This window comes from Aquarana catesbeiana, linkage group LG01 (genome assembly GCF_042186555.1).
Source record: "Aquarana catesbeiana isolate 2022-GZ linkage group LG01, ASM4218655v1, whole genome shotgun sequence".
In the NCBI taxonomy this organism is placed as follows: Eukaryota; Metazoa; Chordata; class Amphibia; order Anura; family Ranidae; genus Aquarana; species Aquarana catesbeiana.
In genome coordinates, this window is record NC_133324.1 from 106,470,200 (window position 1) to 106,487,900 (window position 17,701).

Genomic DNA, 17,701 nt, shown 5'->3' on the forward strand with positions numbered 1-17,701 from the left:
ATATTCACAATAAACAAGAAAAAACAAAAAAAACTGCACTATATGTGAAAAATGTGAAAAGATGGTATATGCAATAAACACACATATATGATAATGATGCCAAATCAGTATTATAAATTAATAGCAAAGTTCGTGAATATAAAGGAAGACAAGAGAAGTCCCCTGGTAGTTCTCCATGGGATTCCAGTGAAAAATTAAAAGCAAGTACACCCTGCACAGTGAACCTCCACCACCAAACATATGCGCTTAGCAGATGGGAAGCGCAAATAAACACATCTCGGGACAACGTCCGGGTAGGGCTGCAGGACAATGGAAGCAATCCTCTGGATCCCTCTGTGGATGGTGAGGATATGAGTTAAATCCCGGTATGCTGTCTACGATCTCTCTTCGTGTAGCGTGGCTCCGACCAACCAACAACCCAAGTTATAAACATAAGAGTGGAAGAAGGGCAGCCATAGCACAAATCCGGTAAAGAGATTTATTAAAATACGGTAAAAAACACTTACAAAATTTCAGTTGTAAAAGGAGCTGGTTGGTCGGAGCCACGCTACACGGAGAGAGATCATAGACAGCATACCGGGATTTAGCTCATATCCTCACCATCCATAGAGGGATCCAGAGGATTGCTTCCATTGTCCTGCAGCCCTACCTGGACGTTGTCCCGAGATGTGTTTATTTGCGCTTCCCATCTGGTAAGCGCATATGTTTGGTGGTGGAGGTTCACTGTGCAGGGTGTACTTGCTTTTCATTTTTCACTGGAATCCCACAGAGAACTACCAGGGGACTTCTCTTGTCTTCCTTTATATTCACGAACTTTGCTATTAATTTATAATACTGATTTGGCGTCATTATCATATATATAAGTGTAAACACACTGAAGTTCAATAAACTGAAGTGCAATAAACTAAATCAAATCAAATAAACATGCTAAAGTGCATCATAAATAATATTAAATAATGCAAAAACGTGCCAAAGTGCCACACAATACAAGTGAACAAAGTCCTTATTGTAATATAATAAAGGTGGAAGTGAAATCCTGTAAATAAACAGTAGCAAAAGTGCTTATAATAAGTGTCCACTGTAGTTAATTTCCAGCAAGCTCATAACTTCCTCTGTGCTGCAAAACCATGCCAAAGGTGTGATCTGGTGGCCCCCCAGGTAATGTGCTCACCTTAGAGCATGTGACACAGCTGCTACACTGAGTCAAAACACGCTATTGAACCACAGCAGGGCTCAGTACAGATCACCGGGTCTCAGGCTCCAATGCGGTTTCCAAAGAGATACATGAGAAAGAGAGCTTGATAGTGTGATATCGTTTAAAAATGTTATCAAATACGGTAAAAAAACACACTCCCCAAATGGGGTACTCACACTCTTAAGGTGCGTCAGTGCACCGCTCTATAGAAGACGTTTAAACAGTACAACAGTCTGGGGGTATGATAGGCATCTCATCACCAGTAGATACTCCGTCCTGGCCCCTCCCCTGCACGTGTTTGACACAGGGATCACGTGCTTTCATCAGGGGGATTATGATTGGATGGGCGCTTTATCGTTTAATTACAGCGTCCGCAGCCATTTTGTCATGGACCGCGGACATTCTAGTGTTGGATTATCAATTAAATTGAAACACTAAATACTAAAACATGCTTGGAGGACAGCTATTGGCAAACCCAATCGTATCTATGCCAATAACATAAAGCCATGGAAAGTGCAAATAAACCAATATAATATACAATGACAGCCATCACTAGATGTGTGATTTTAAATGGGAGAATATATTAAACTATACAGAAGAAATTTGTCTATTTATCCTGTTGTACTGTTTAAACGTCTTCTATAGAGCGGTGCACTGACGCACCTTAAGAGTGTGAGTACCCCATTTGGGTTGTGTGTTTTTTTACAGTATTTAATAAAATTTTTAAACAATATCACACTATCAAGCTCTCTTTCTCATGTATCTCTTTGGAAACCGCTTTGAAGCCTGAGACCCGGTGATCTGTACTGAGCCCTGTTGTGGTATAATAGCGTGTTTTGACTCAGTGTAGCAGCTGTGTCACACGCTCTAAGGTGAGCACCTGGAGGGCCACCGGATCACACCTTTGGCGCGGTTTTGCAGCACAGAGGAAGTTATGAGCACGCTGGAAATTAACTGCATTGGACACTTATTATAAGCACATTTGCTACTATTTATTTACAGGATTTCACTTCCACCTTTATTATATTACAATAAGGACTTTGTTCACTTGTATTGTTATTATTGGCACTTTGGCACTTTTTTGCATTATTTAATATTATTTATGATGCACTTTAGCATGTTTATTTGATTTGATTTAGTTTATTGCACTTCAGTTTATTGCACTTCAGTGTGTTTACACTTATAGTTGTGTATATTTATTCTCAGCAATATTTCATGATGATGAAGTAATTATTTTAACAATTTATTTATTTATTTTAACCATTTATTCACCAGTATTCTGTGCTTGATTTAGGAGGGCACACATTTAAATATTTGTATGTGTTTTAGTTTGTAGACGCATACACCTTATATTACATAATATAGTACACTTTTAGCGCAGAGTATTTTTCTGTTTCACCTTGTAATGTATAGGTTCTTAAATTGGAACTTCACTCAGAAGGTCCTGCTGGTTCACACCCTTCCCCTGCAGGCTGTAACTAAGTTACATTTTTTTTTTTTTTTTGAGGGAAGGAGTACTGATCTTTATTGGTACCTGCTCCAACCTCCACAATCCTTGCCTAGAAGAGGATGGAATCCCTTGCTGTACCCCCACCAGGGACACATCACATCTCCCAGGAGGCTGCAGGACAATTTAAATAATTAAAAGATAAAGATGGTCCTACGTATAACACTTATTTATTTTTGAAATCTGAAAGGAAATATCATAATCTGTGAGGTGTTGCTGCTGCTAACTTGGTAACAGAAAAAGAAGCCACACTGTTCTACTTCAGCTGACTGGCCATTAACAGATGGGAGGAATGTTAACATTGAAGGAGGGCTCAGTTACTGCAACTGATAGCATGAAAAGTTGTATTTTGTTAGATTTGGAACCTAGTCATTTTAGTACCATAATCTTTATTGTAAATAACATCAGTGATAATAATATACAGTATATATTGTATTCTTGGGGGTTTTGTCTCAAGGGCAGTGCTTACCAATGAGTTTAGTCTAGCCATGTATAGCTGGCTACCTACTCTACTTCCAAAAAGACTGCTGCTAGGGTATTAATGATTGAGAGACTGTCCTCCTTTTGGAGTATCCTGCACCCTCAACCCCCTCTTCTGTTTGAAGCACTGCTATAAATTTACAAAAAGACATCCCCTGGACTTGTGTCTGTGCCTGGCAGCCTCTGAACTGGTAAGGGAGACCTTGGTTGTACTAGTGGCTCCTCTGAGGTTGAGAACTACATGGATTTCAGTTCAGAGGCTCCTGGAGAGGAGTTAAGGGCCAGAGGAGAACGACAAGGGTAGGAAGAGGAGGTGGAAGCAAAAAGTTGTTGTGTGGATAGGAGGTGCATTAAAATTCTCTGTCTTAGACTGAGTCTTCCTGCTCCACTGGCTCATGGGATTATGCTGTCAAGAGAGAGAGGCCGAAACAAAGGCAAAGCCGATACAATTTGTACATGGTTAAAGATTGCATTGCATTAGGAATACATGAGTATACATACCATCTAAAACACCCATTGCATTAGAAATACATGAGTATACATAACATCTAAAACACCCAACGCGTTTCACAAGATGTGACTCTCTCTTCAGGGGTGGATGCATGTAGGATATATCTGGAAATGAATGACCAAAAAGGTAATTTAACATGTGAATAAATGATGGACAAGCAGTAAGAGGGGCCTTACAGAGAAAGAAAAGACCCCATACTCACCAATCGGCAAGGCCTAGGTGGCTGTGGCTATGTTCACCAAAGATGGCAGCAATGTATGCTTGGGAAGGGAGCTGAGGGAGCGGAGTCAACCAAAAATCCCGACCAAGGAACAACAGAAAGGCAGACATGGCATGGGTAGAAATGAGTGACCTTTGAGGGCCTAAATAGTCAGTTCAGGTGTCAACTATAGTAACCAGGCACAAGAGAGTGCATGAGAAGGATGAAAGATGTATACCTGTGTAGAATCAGTAGCTTACAGCAGTAGAGTGAACTGTCCCATGTGAAGTGAGAGTGAAACCACGGGCGCCGCCCCTGGATAATCAGTTCAGGTGTCAACTAGGGATGAGCTTCGTGTTCGAGTCGAACCCATGTTCGACTCGAACATCGGCTGTTCGATCGTTCGCCGAATTGCGAACGATATGGGCCGTTCGCGCCAAATTCGTGTGGCGCGTCACGGCCCATAATTCACTGCGGCATTGCAGTGCATTGCTTGCTGATGATTGGCCAAGCATGCACTATGACCCGCATGCTTGGCCAATCACAGCGCCGCCTTAACAGAGAGCCATAATTGGCCAAAGCCAAGGAGGCTTTGGCCAATTATGGCTCAGGGGATTTAGTACACGTCCCACACTATATAAGGCCGCCTGCACGGCGGCCCTGTGCAGTGTGTTCCGGTGTGCTTAGAGAGAGAGAGAGAGAGACAGTGTCATTTCATTTGAGTTAGCTAGATTAGGCAGGACAGTCAGTCAGTCAGTTAGCTGCACTTAAAGTGTATTGTGTATATATATGCATCCCAGGTGTTGCATATATATATATATATATATATATATACACTGTATTCAGTTTAGCTAGATCCGTTCCTGTTATCTTCTAGACTATTTACATTTAGTGCAGTGCGTCCTGCTCACAGTGTTCAGCTAGATCCGTTCCTGTTATATTCCTACTGACAGGCAGGCTTGTCTTGTTACAGTATTTTGAAGAAAATTACTGGTGTTCTTTTGATCCTATTAGTACCACAGTCAGGCAGCTAGACTATTTACATTTAGTGCAGTGCGTCCTGCTCACAGTGTTCAGCTAGATCCGTTCCTGTTATCTTCTTACTGACAGGCAGGCTTGTCTTGTTACAGTATTTTAAAGAAAATTACTGGTGTTCTTTTGATCCTATTAGTACCACAGTCAGGAAGCTAGACTATTTACAGTTAGTGCAGTGCGTCCTGCCCACAGTGTTCTGCTAAACCTACAAGTAAGTGGGGTGCGTCCTGCTCACAGTGTTCAGCTAAACCTACAAGTTAGTGGGGTGCGTCCACCTCACAGTGTTCAGCTAAACCTACAAGCTAGTGGGGTGCGTCCTGCTCACAGTGTTCAGCTAGATCCGTTTCTGTTATCTTCTTACTAACAGGCAGGCTTGTCTTGTTACAGTAAATACAGCTACCTGAAGAAAATTGCTGGTGTTCTTTTGATCCTATTAGTACCACAGTCAGGCAGCTAGACTATTTACAGTTAGTGCAGTGCGTCCTGCTCACAGTGTTCTGCTAAACCTACAAGTTAGTGGGGTGCGTCCTGCTCACAGTGTTCAGCTAAACCTACAAGTTAGTGGGGTGCGTCCACCTCACAGTGTTCAGCTAAACCTACAAGCTAGTGGGGTGCGTCCTGCTCACAGTGTTCAGCTAGATCCGTTTCTGTTATCTTCTTACTGACAGGCAGGCTTGTCTTGTTACAGTAAATACAGCTACCTGAAGAAAATTGCTGGTGTTCTTTTGATCCTATTAGTACCACAGTCAGGCAGCTAGACTATTTACAGTTAGTGCAGTGCGTCCTGCTCACAGTGTTCTGCTAAACCTACAAGTTAGTGGGGTGCGTCCTGCTCACAGTGTTCAGCTAAACCTACAAGTTAGTGGGGTGCGTCCACCTCACAGTGTTCAGCTAAACCTACAAGCTAGTGGGGTGCGTCCTGCTCACAGTGTTCAGCTAGATCCGTTTCTGTTATCTTCTTAGTGACAGGCAGGCTTGTCTTGTTACAGTAAATACAGCTACCTGAAGAAAATTGCTGGTGTTCTTTTGATCCTATTAGTACCACAGTCAGGCAGCTAGACTATTTACAGTTAGTGCAGTGCGTCCTGCTCACAGTGTTCTGCTAAACCTACAAGTTAGTGGGGTGCGTCCTGCTCACAGTGTTCAGCTAAACCTACAAGTTAGTGGGGTGCGTCCACCTCACAGTGTTCAGCTAAACCTACAAGCTAGTGGGGTGCGTCCTGCTCACAGTGTTCAGCTAGATCCGTTCCTGTTATCTTCTTACTGACAGGCAGGCTTGTCTTGTTACAGTAAATACAGCTACCTGAAGAAAATTGCTGGTGTTCTTTTGATCCTATTAGTACCACAGTCAGGCAGCTAGACTATTTACAGTTAGTGCAGTGCGTCCTGCTCACAGTGTTCTGCTAAACCTACAAGTTAGTGGGGTGCGTCCTGCTCACAGTGTTCAGCTAAACCTACAAGTTAGTGGGGTGCGTCCACCTCACAGTGTTCAGCTAAACCTACAAGCTAGTGGGGTGCGTCCTGCTCACAGTGTTCAGCTAGATCCGTTCCTGTTATCTTCTTACTGACAGGCAGGATTGTCTTGTTACAGTAAATACAGCTACCTGAAGAAAATTGCTGGTGTTCTTTTGATCCTATTAGTACCACAGTCAGGCAGCTAGACTATTTACAGTTAGTGCAGTGCGTCCTGCTCACAGTGTTCTGCTAAACCTACAAGTTAGTGGGGTGCGTCCTGCTCACAGTGTTCAGCTAAACCTACAAGTTAGTGGGGTGCGTCCACCTCACAGTGTTCAGCTAAACCTACAAGCTAGTGGGGTGCGTCCTGCTCACAGTGTTCAGCTAGATCCGTTCCTGTTATCTTCTTACTGACAGGCAGGCTTGTCTTGTTACAGTATTTTAAAGAAAATTGCTGGTGTTCTTTTGATCCTATTAGTACCACAGTCAGGCAGCTAGACTATTTACAGTTAGTGCAGTGCGTCCTGCTCACAGTGTTCTGCTAAACCTACAAGTTAGTGGGGTGCGCCCTGCTCACAGTGTTCAGCTAAACCTACAAGTTAGTGGGGTGCGTCCACCTCACAGTGTTCAGCTAAAGCTACCTGTAGAAGGTTGGTGGTGTTCTCATACTACAGGCAGGCAGTTGATTTTGCTAGCTGCAGTAACAGTACATATATATATATATATATATATATATATATATATATATATATATCCCAGCTTAGTGCAGCTACAGGCCATTAGTATGTCTGGAAGGCCAAGAAGGAGAGGCAGACAGTCACAAGCCAATAAGAGAGGGCAAGCAGGCTCTGTGTCTAGTGCTGGTCGTGGAGACGGTGCATCCTCATCAGCACGTGGCCATGGGACACGCTTGGCCTTTTTTTCGGCAGTTGGCCATGTTGAGCCGCAACATGCGGAAGACTTGGTCGAGTGGATGACCAAGCCGTCCTCATCCTCCTCATCCTCTCTCACCCATTCCCAGGGTACTTTGTCTGGCAAAGCAGCGGCCTCTTCCCTTGGCTCAATGTCATCAGTGACTCCTTCCCTAGCCCCACCATGTCCTCCTGAGGAGTCCCTCGAACTGTTTGACCACAGTGTTGGGTACATGCTCCAGGAGGATGCCCAGCGTTTGGAAGGCTCTGATGATGATACTGAGCTCGATGAAGGCAGTAACACGAGCACGGACAGAGGGGGTGCCCAAGAAGGACAGCAATCTGGCAGTCATGCTCCCCCTGCTGCAGCATACTGCCAGGTTTGCTCCAGTGATGAGGAGGGAGGGGATGATGAGGTCACTGACTCAACGTGGGTGCCTGATAGGAGAGAGGAGGAGGAGGCGGCACATCACCAACGAGGCAGGATGCCCTCCAGGGGCCAGCCTAAGGGCAGCACATTGACTGCATCACACCCCAAAGCTCCACATGTGCAGGGCGCTGCAGTCTCTGCGCGTTATTCAAAAAGTTCTTTGGTGTGGGCCTTTTTTGAGACGAGTGCATCAGATCGCACCGCTGCTATTTGCAACATATGTCTCAAGCGTATCTCGCGTGGCCAAAACATCTCCCGCTTGGGTACCACATGCTTGACCAGACATATGTTGACCTGCCATGCAGTTCGTTGGCAAGCGTATCTAAAAGACCCACACCAAAGAACAAAGAGGACCTCTGCTTGCTCCTCATCAGCTGAGATTTCCAACCCCACTAGACCTTCAGTCCTCTCTGAGACCTGCACTGAGAGGAATGAAGGTGTAGAATTAGGTGTGTCACAGCCACGTACTTGTGGGCAATCTGATTTTGGTACACCGACGTCAGATTGTACCAGGCAAATTTCCCTGCCCCAGCTGCTGCACCGCCGAAAGAAGTTTGCTCCCAGCCATCCACATGCCCAACGGTTGAATGCTAGCTTGGCAAAATTGCTAGCACTTCAACTGCTGCCTTTTCAGTTGGTAGACTCTGCCCCCTTCCGTGAGTTTGTGGAATGTGCGGTTCCTCAGTGGCAGGTACCCAAACGCCACTTTTTCTCACGGAAGGCAATTCTGGCTCTCTACCAGCATGTGGAAGGCAATGTCCATGCCTCGCTGGACAGGGCGGTCAGCGGTAAGGTGCATATTACCGCTGACTCATGGTCAAGCAGGCATGGACAGGGACGTTACCTAAGTTTCACGGCGCATTGGGTGACTCTGCTGGCAGCTGGGAAGGATGCAGGACAAGGTGCAGTAGTGTTGGAGGTTGTTCCGCCACCACGCCTCCAAAATGCTAATGATTGTGACACACCTCTCTCCTCCACCCCCTCCTCTTCTTCTTCCTCCATGGCCTCTTCCTCGGAACCAGCGGTGCTCCGTAGTCGTTCAAGGGGCTACGCAAGTAGGCAGCCCAAAAATGCTTGCGGTGCTTGAGCTGGTGTGCTAGGGGGACAGGAGCCACACTGGGGCAGAGGTTCTGTCAGCTCTGCAGGGGCAGGTTCAGAGGTGGTTGACGCCACGCCAACTTAAGGCAGGAATGGTGGTTTGCGACAATGGCACCAACCTCCTCTCTGCCCTCCGACAGGGACAAATGACCCATGTGCCCTGTTTGGCTCACGTCCTTAACTTGGTGGTGCAGCGGTTCTTGGGCAGGTACCCGGGCTTACAGGATGTCCTGAGGCAGGCCAGGAAAGTCTGTGTGCATTTCCGCCGGTCATATAATGCCAGTGCTCGGCTGACGGACCTCCAAAAGGAGTTTAACCTGCCCAAGAACCGCCTAATCTGTGACATGCCCACCAGGTGGAACTCAACGTTGGCCATGCTGCAGCGGCTGCACACGCAGCAGAGGGCCATCAATGAGTACCTGTGCGACTATGGCACCAGGACAGGGTCAGGGGAGCTTGGTTTTTTTTCCCCACACCAGTGGGCCATGATCAGGGATGCATGCACTGTCCTGTCACCATTTGAGGAGGCCACGAGGATGGTGAGCAGTGACAGTGCATGCATCAGTGACACTGTCCCCCTTGTCCACCTGTTGAAGCACACGCTGCGTGGAATAATGGACAGGGCACTTGAGGCAGAACAGAGGCAGGAAGAGGAGGACTTCCTTAGCTCTCAAGGCCCCCTTTATCCAGACAGTGTTCCTGCGTGCCCGCCGATCACACAGGAAGAGGATGAGGAGGAGGAGGAGGAGGAGGAGGAAGATTGTGTCAGTATGGAGGTGGAGCCTGGCACTCAGCATCAGCAGCAGTCTTTAAGGGATCATTTAGAGTCCCAAGAAACACATGGACTTGTACGTGGCTGGGAGGAGGTGGCTGCGCATCATGTCGTCCTTAGTGACCCAGAGGACTCTGGACTGGATTCCTCAGCAAACCTACGCTGCATGGCCTCCCTGATCCTGCAAAGCCTGCGTAAGGATCCTCGTATTCATGGTATCAAGGAGAAGGACCAATACTGGCTGGCAACCCTCCTTGATCCACGTTACAAGGGTAAGGTTGCGGACCTTATCTTGCCATCGCAGAGGGAGCAGAGGATGAAACATCTTCGGGAGGCCTTGCAGAAAGGTCTGTGCAACGCGTTTCCAGAGACTGGGAGGTTACAAACTCCTGTTTCTGGACAACGTGTTGCTGAGGCTTCGGTCAGTCAAAGAAGGAGCGGTGGAGAAGGTGGCCGTCTGACCGATGCGTTCAGACAATTTTTTGGTCCGCAGCCCCAAGGTATGATCGGTTCCAGCAACCATCGCCAGCGTCTGTTTTACATGGTGCAGGAATACCTAGGGGCAAGATCAGACTTGGACACCTTTCCCACCGAAAATCCTCTGGGTTACTGGGTCTTGAGGATGGATCACTGGCCAGAGCTTGCACAGTATTCAATTGAGCTACTGGCCTGTCCTGCATCCAGCGTTCTTTCGGAACGCACATTCAGTGCTGCTGGAGGCGTGGTAACCGATCACAGGGTGCGTCTGTCCACTGACTCGGTCGATCGACTGACCTTCATAAAAATGAATGAGTCTTGGATCACCACCAGCTACCAAGCACCTGATGCTGATGTAACCGAATAATTTTTTTTGAAATCTCAGATCCCTTCAAAGACTGCCTATGCTGATGCTGAGTGACTATGCCTGAGTAATTATCCTCTTCCTCCTCAATCATCACGCTGATAGCTTGTAAGAACATTTTTGGTTCTGGGTGCCACCACCAGTGCCTAAGGCACAATTTTTCAGCCCCTGTTTAACAGGGGCGTGTAATTACGATTTTTGATGTAATACTTTGCAGCAGGGCTCGTTCCTGCATTCCAACTAGAGTGTCTGTGAGGGGTTGCAGTGTTGTGGCACCAGCACCAGTGCCTAAGGCCCAATTTTTCAGCCCTTGTTTAACAGGGGCGTGTAATTACAATTTTTGATGCAATACTTTGCAGCAGGGCTCGTTCCTGCATTCCAACTAGAGTGTCTGTGAGGGGTTGCAGTGTTGTGGCACCAGCACCAGTGCCTAAGGCCTAATTTTTCAGCTCCTGTTCAACAGGGGCATGTAATTACAATTCTTGATCTAATATTTCACAGCAGAGCCTTGTGAGGGCTTACAGTGTTGTGGCCACAGCAACACCTAAGGCCCAAATTTCTGCTGAGTATATAGGGCAGGACCCTACTTTCAAACAACTAACTTACAAACGACTCCTACTTGCAAACGGAAGGAGACAACAGGAAGTGAGAATAAATCTATCCCTAGGAAGGGAAATTCTCTCCTGTAAGAGTTAATATGGGAAAAACATTTCTCCTTTCCACTGATGCTTTCCAATCCATTGGGACAAAAAGTGAGGTGAAATCTTCTGAAGAGGAGGAAAGACAGCAAAACAAATGTCACAGGGGTGATAACCCTTCCCTATGTTTTCCAAAAAGCTTAAAAAAGATTTTTTGGCTGGAGCTAAACACGTTAAAAATGTACCCGTTCAAAATTACAAAGAGATTCTACTTAACAACAAACCTACAGCCTGTATACTGCTGTTCAGAGTATATAGGGCCTGGTGGCCCCACACCTTTCCTTATTTTAATTTGGGTGCGGGGTTCCCCTTAATAACCATACAAGACCCAAAGGGCCTGGTAATGGACTGGGGGGTACCCATGCCGTTTGTCTCACTGATTTTCATCCATATTGCCAGGACCCGACATTACATTAAACCCGCAAGCAGTTTTAAATGAGATTTTTTCCTTTAAAAATGACATTTGGTGCAGGGACTGTTCTAAACACGGGAAACACGCGTCACTTTACAGGCATACTATAGACACCCCTCAGGTACGATATTTAAAGGAATATTTCACTTTTTTTTTTTACTTTAAGCATCATTAAAATCACTGCTCCCGAAAAAACGGCCGTTTTTAAAAGTTTTTTTTGCATTGATACATGTCCCCTGGGGTAGGACCCGGGTCCCCAAACCCTTTTTAGGACAATACCATGCAAATTAGCCTTTAAAATGAGCACTTTTGATTTCGAACGTTCGAGTCCCATAGACGTCAATGGGGTTCTAACGTTCGTGCAAACTTTCGGTCCGTTCGCAGGTTCTGGTGCGAACCGAACCGGGGGGTGTTCGGCTCATCCCTAGTGTCAACTATAATATAGTATGTATATAATCAAACATTGCTAAGTTAGCAAAATGATCATAAATTAGTATATAATGGAATGCATGAATGTATGTATAAACCAACCTATTACGATGGTAGGACAGATAATCGGGCCAGGGAGGAATGTGTACAAGACTGCAGATATGTGGAAAGGGATGTGATAAGGCAATCACCTGAAAGGAAAGGGGGGATTGTGAAAAAGTGTGAATGTGAAAAACATAACCAGGCAAAATTAAGTGCTAGGTGTGAAGGATAAAAGGTTTGTTTACCTGTGTGAGATCAGTGGCTTGCAGCAGCAGAATGAACTTTCCCATACAAATAAAAATAATAATAAAAAATCCCAGCCATGTGTGTGCTCTCCCATTAAAATCCCTAAAAAGAGCTCCAGCAAGCTCTGCCCCCAAGGCCATGTATGGGGTGACATGGCATGCTTGCTGGTGCTAAAAGTCATATCTCGCGAAACACATTGGGTATTTTAGATGTTATGTATACTCATGTACTTCTAATGCAATCCCACCAATCACAGCCAGTGAGCCAATGAGGACAGAGCCAGGGGCAGGGCAAAGCCACGGCTCTATGTGTCTTATGGATGCATAAAACGGGTTTAGGAGCGAGCACACACCAGTGCCCAAATAGCACCAGCAGGGGAACCGAGAAGAAGAGGTTCGGGGCTGCTCTGTGCAAAACCATTGCATGGAGCAGGTAAGTATAACATGATTTTTTTTGTTTTGTTTAAAAGCAAACCTTTAATATCACTTTAAGGCTGTTTGAGGCTGAAATGCTATAACATCAGTTGATATATACGTTTGGAATTCAATTTATAATAGAGATGGCAGAGTGCATGCTTACTACTTATCATATGGACTTTAGCTGGGGAAGAAGCTTCACTTGTGCACTGCAGGTTCTGTATTTCCCTTTTCAATCGACTGGTAGTGTGGGTGGGTTTTCACAGTGTGCTAGTTTCTTGCAGTATATCTGTGAAAACCTCTAGATGTTGTGAATCGCGCTTCTTCCTTGTAAAGCTTACTCATTATGGTAACTTGTAAGGTGTTAAGCATCTACAGTACATTGCTATTTTTTTTAAACTGGGTATAGCTTTATCTTTTTTTTTTTTTTTTTTTTTTTTAATTAACTAACTGGAAGCCCAAACATCAGGTAACAGAACAGAATTTGTAAGAGGTATATATTTTTATAAATCTATAGGTATATAATATTATAGATACAGTATACAGTGCATCTGGAAAGTATTCACAGCGCTTCACTTTTTCCACATTTTGTTATGTTACAGCTTTTTTCCAAAATGGATTAAATTCATTATTTTACTCAAAATTCTACAAACAACACCCCATAATGACAACGTGAAAGAAGTTTGTTTGAAATCTTTGCAAATTCATAAAAAAAAAAAATATTCACATGTACACAAGTATTTACAGCCTTTGCCATGACACTCAAAATTGAGCTGAGGTTCCTCCTGTTTCTACTGATCATCCTTGAGATGTTTCTACAACTTGATTGGAGTCCACCTGTGGTAAATTCAGTTGATTGGACATGATTTTGGAAGGCACACACCTGTCTATATAAGGTCCCACAGTTAGTACATGTCAGAGCTCAAACCAAGCCATGAAGTCCAAGCAATTGTCTGATTGTATCGAGGCACAGATTTGGGGGAAGGGTACAGAAAAATTTCTGCAGCATTCAAGGTCCCAATGAGCACAGTGGCCTCCATCATCATCCATAAATGGAAGAATTTTGGAACCAGCAGAACGCTTCCTAGAGCAGGCCACCCAGTGTTCGGGGGAGAAGGGCCTTAGTCAGGGAAGTGACCAAGAACCCGATGTTCACTCTGACAGAGCTCCAGCATTTTACTGTGGAGAGGGAAGAACCTTCCAGAAGAACAACTATCTCTGCAGCACTCCACCAATCATGCCTGTATGGTAGAGTGGTCAGATGGAAGCCACGCCTCAATAAAATATGTATGACAGCCAACCTGGAGTTAGCCAAAAGGCACCTGAAGGACTCTCAGACCATGAGAAACAAAATTCTCTGTTCTCATGAAACAAAGATTGAACTCTTTGGTTCCAACAGGACAACGACCCTAAGCAACCAGCCAAGTTAACAAAGGAGTGGCTATGGGACAACTCTGTGAATGTCCTTGAGTGGCCAAGCCAGAGCCCAGACTTGAACCTGATTGAACATCTCTGGAGAGATCTGAAAATGGCTGTGCACAACTCTCCCCAACCTACCTGATAGAGCCTGTGAGGTCCTGCAAAGAAGAATGGGAGAAACTTCCAAAAAATAGTCGTGCCATGCTTGTAGCATCATACTCAAAAAGACTTGAGGCTGTAATTGGTGCCAAAGGTGCTGCACCAAAGTATCGAGCAAAGGCTGTGAATACTTATGTACATATGATTTTTTTTGTTTTTTATTTTTAATACATTTGCAAAGATTTCAAACAAACTTCTTTCATGCTGTCATTGTGGGGTATTTTGTTTGCAGAATTTTGAGGAAAATAAATAATTTAATACAATTTGGAATAAGGCTGTAACATAACAAAATGTGGAAAAAGTGAAGCGTTGTGAATACTTTCCGGTTGCACTGTGTTATTCGGTGTAGAATCTATGGAAACATACCAGTACATAAAGGGCTTCCAGTAAATAAAGGGATGTAGCAGTCTTCTTTGGTCCAGAAATAGTTTCTGCTCCTCTGTGCTTCTTCTTGGTCTCCAGAATCTGGTACAGGCCATAGAATTAATCAATGTGAGGAGGAGTCACTCTGTGCAATTATATTTTAGTTATAAAATATTTTACTGTTTAAGAAGACATCCTATAGAAATTATTTTTTTCTGACTTTGTAGTCATTTATATAAATATAGTTATGTTATTGACTCATTTTAGAGACAAAACAACAACAGTTGACCTTGGTGTTCGCTCAGTAAAGGCAACAAGAGAAAAACAGAGACAGCAGTTCACAGTTATCAAATCAATTACCCATCGGAAATTTAATGCAAAGAAACATACAAACAATCTCCAGCTTCTGCAGGTAAATATACCAACACACTATTTGTTCTGCTAACTAAAAGTAATGTAACAAGTGATTGTAAATCCCCACTTTGTAAAACAACTCATTTAGTTTAAAACATAAATTAAATTCAAAACATTTGGGTATAGATCTAAAAAAACATTATTAATACCTTTTTCCCCTTTTTTTATAAGTAATCACTTACTCTCAGCTGCATATGAGCTAGGGAAGGAGAAACAGCAGCACACTAATCTTCCCAGTGAAAGGCTGTGCAGGGGCAGAGTGTCAGGACAAGTCTTATTATTTGAAGAGAGCAGGCTGAATTCCCAGCACAGCTAGAGAACTGACCACGCTGTGCCCTCATGCCTAGTGTGGTCATTTTTTAATAGGAAAGCAGAGGGACTGGCAGGCGCACCAGGGATTTCACACAAAAGAAGCAATACAAAGAGAACAGGAGACTTTCTTATACAAGTGCATGGTACAGCAAGCTTGGGTTTACATATTATTTAAGGGTCCATTCACAACAGATGCTCTGGCATGTGATCATTAGCATACTCCAGTACATAAACAACATTGTAAAAGCAATGTATTTCAGTAAAAGTTCATACCAATGTGTTGATGTGTACTGTCCTGCCCTGAAAAAATGTAAAACAGGCTCTACTTTCCTTGGCAGCATCACTCCTGTCAGAAGAAGCAGGGGCTCATTGCTGCCGAAGGGAGGATTCTGCTCACTCCTCCCTCCAGTATGCTGTGGGCGAAAAAGAGCCAGCACTGATATTGAGAACACACCTCAGTCTCAGCATGGCACTCCTGGAGAGGAAGGGCTTACTGCCTTTCTTTCTGTCTCCCCTTGTGTCATGTGACTTTTTGCATGACCAGAGGGGAAGATTTCTCTGAAGAGCTATCTGTGGTGAATTGCTTTTCAGGGGATGTTGACATTTGGTGAGGAGGCACTATGTTGTCTACTTGTGGCATAGTACATATGGTCTTTCATTCTTTTCCAGAGTGGTCTTATTGTTTTGCCAATGTAAAAAGCTCCACATTGGCAAAGGATTATGTAGATTATTCCCTTAGTTTGACATGAAATGTGATCGCGGATCCTATGGACTCACCCATTAGGGAGCGTAACTGAAGTGCCCTCCATTAGCAAGTGACAATAGTCGCATGATCCGCATTGAAAAATACCACATGTATCCTGCTGTTTGTTGGAAGATCTAGTGCAGTGGTCCCCAACCTTTTTGGCACCGGGGACCGGCGCTGTTGAAGAAAATTGTGCCAAGGCTGGGGGGCATATGCGGCTTTTCGCGGGCAATTTATCGGGCCAATGGCTAGTGTTGGTGCTTCAATCATCCCGGCACCATCATTGATATGGTGTCAAAATGATTGAAGCGCATTATTTCTATTATTACATTGTATTATATAATGAAATAGTTCAACCCACCATAATGCAGAATGTGCCAGAGTGTCACTTGCCACGTCACCTGCCACCAGATGCGGATTGTCACTTGCCACGTCACCTGCCTTCATATGCAGCTTGTCACTTGCCACGTCGCTTGTCACCAGATGCATTTTGTCCCTTGCCACGTTGCCTGCCACCAGATGCATTTTTTGTCCCTTGCCACGTCACCTGCCACCAGATGTGGATTGTCACTTGCCAAGTCGCCTGCCTTCATATGCAGCTTGTCACTTGCCACCAGATGCATTTTGTCCCTTGCCACATCACCTGCCACCAGATTTGGATTGTCACTTGCCACATCACCTGCCATCAGATGCAGCTTGTCATTTGCCACGTCACCTGCCACCACAGGAAGATTGTCACTGCAGTGGTGTCAGCACAGGTGTGCGCATTATTTCAGAGGCAAGCCTGGAGTAGTGGGTAGTGAGGGAGAACAGCGGTAATGGGGGGGCGTGGGTAGTGAGAGATGATCTGCCTCACCTCCAGCAGTGTATTGGTGTTCTGCCACGCGGTGTCGGCAGAGGAGCAGTGATGCGGGCAGGCAGTGAGAGATGATCTCAGCTCTCTGCTCCCCCACCTAACCTCCAGCATTATAGCAGCCCCGCTATGAGCGTGAAAGTGCGGCGATGCAGGTGGGCGGTGAGAGATAATCTCATCTCTCTGCTCGCTCACCTCAGTATAGCAGCCCCGCTGTGAGCACTGAACAGCGGTGATGCGGGCAGGCGGTGAGAGATGATGTCATCTCTCTGCTCGCTCCGCCGCCACTGTTCGTCAAACAGTGCAGCCTTCGCGGCCCGGCTGCAAACAGGCCACAGCCCGGCAGTGGGCCGCAGCCCAGGGGTTGATGACCCCTGATCTAGTATACTGACTCTGCACCAGACAATCCCTAATTGATCCCGCACATTTGAATATGATCTCAGGACGATCACCAAGATATTTGCAAAGTGTGGGATCCCCTAAAATTAAGTGCCAATGTTTCTGCATAATTTGGTGAATGTATCTGTGCTTATCCGAAAGGTAGTTATAAATCTCACCGTGTCGGCATTTTTTGGCTTTGGTCTGGAGAACAGCAGCGCATCTCTGGATTTACTCTGGGCCTTTTTAAAAGCTTTTTTGAGGCAGGTTTTACTATAACCCCTAACTGATAGTCTTTTGTAGAGGAGATCAGCCTCATGTTTAAAAGATTCCTCACTTGAGCAGTTCCTCCTTAGTCTCAAGTACTGACTGAATGGAATA

General features: G+C 45.0%; 1 protein-coding gene across 2 annotated transcripts in view; it reads left to right on the plus strand.

Moving 5' to 3' along the window:
* Nucleotides 1–17,701, plus strand: part of LOC141133226 (granzyme A-like) — a 61,341-nt gene that overhangs the window by 18,227 nt on the left and 25,413 nt on the right. The window contains exons 1-2 of one of the 2 annotated variants that reach the window (XM_073622486.1): nt 12,550–12,693; nt 14,886–15,030. In XM_073622486.1, coding sequence (XP_073478587.1) covers nt 12,581–12,693; nt 14,886–15,030 — 258 coding nt within the window. In that variant the 5' untranslated portion in view covers nt 12,550–12,580. Of the gene's footprint in view, nt 1–12,549; nt 12,694–14,885; nt 15,031–17,701 lie in introns of those variants that run through there. The other variant, XM_073622479.1, reaches the window with a different exon arrangement.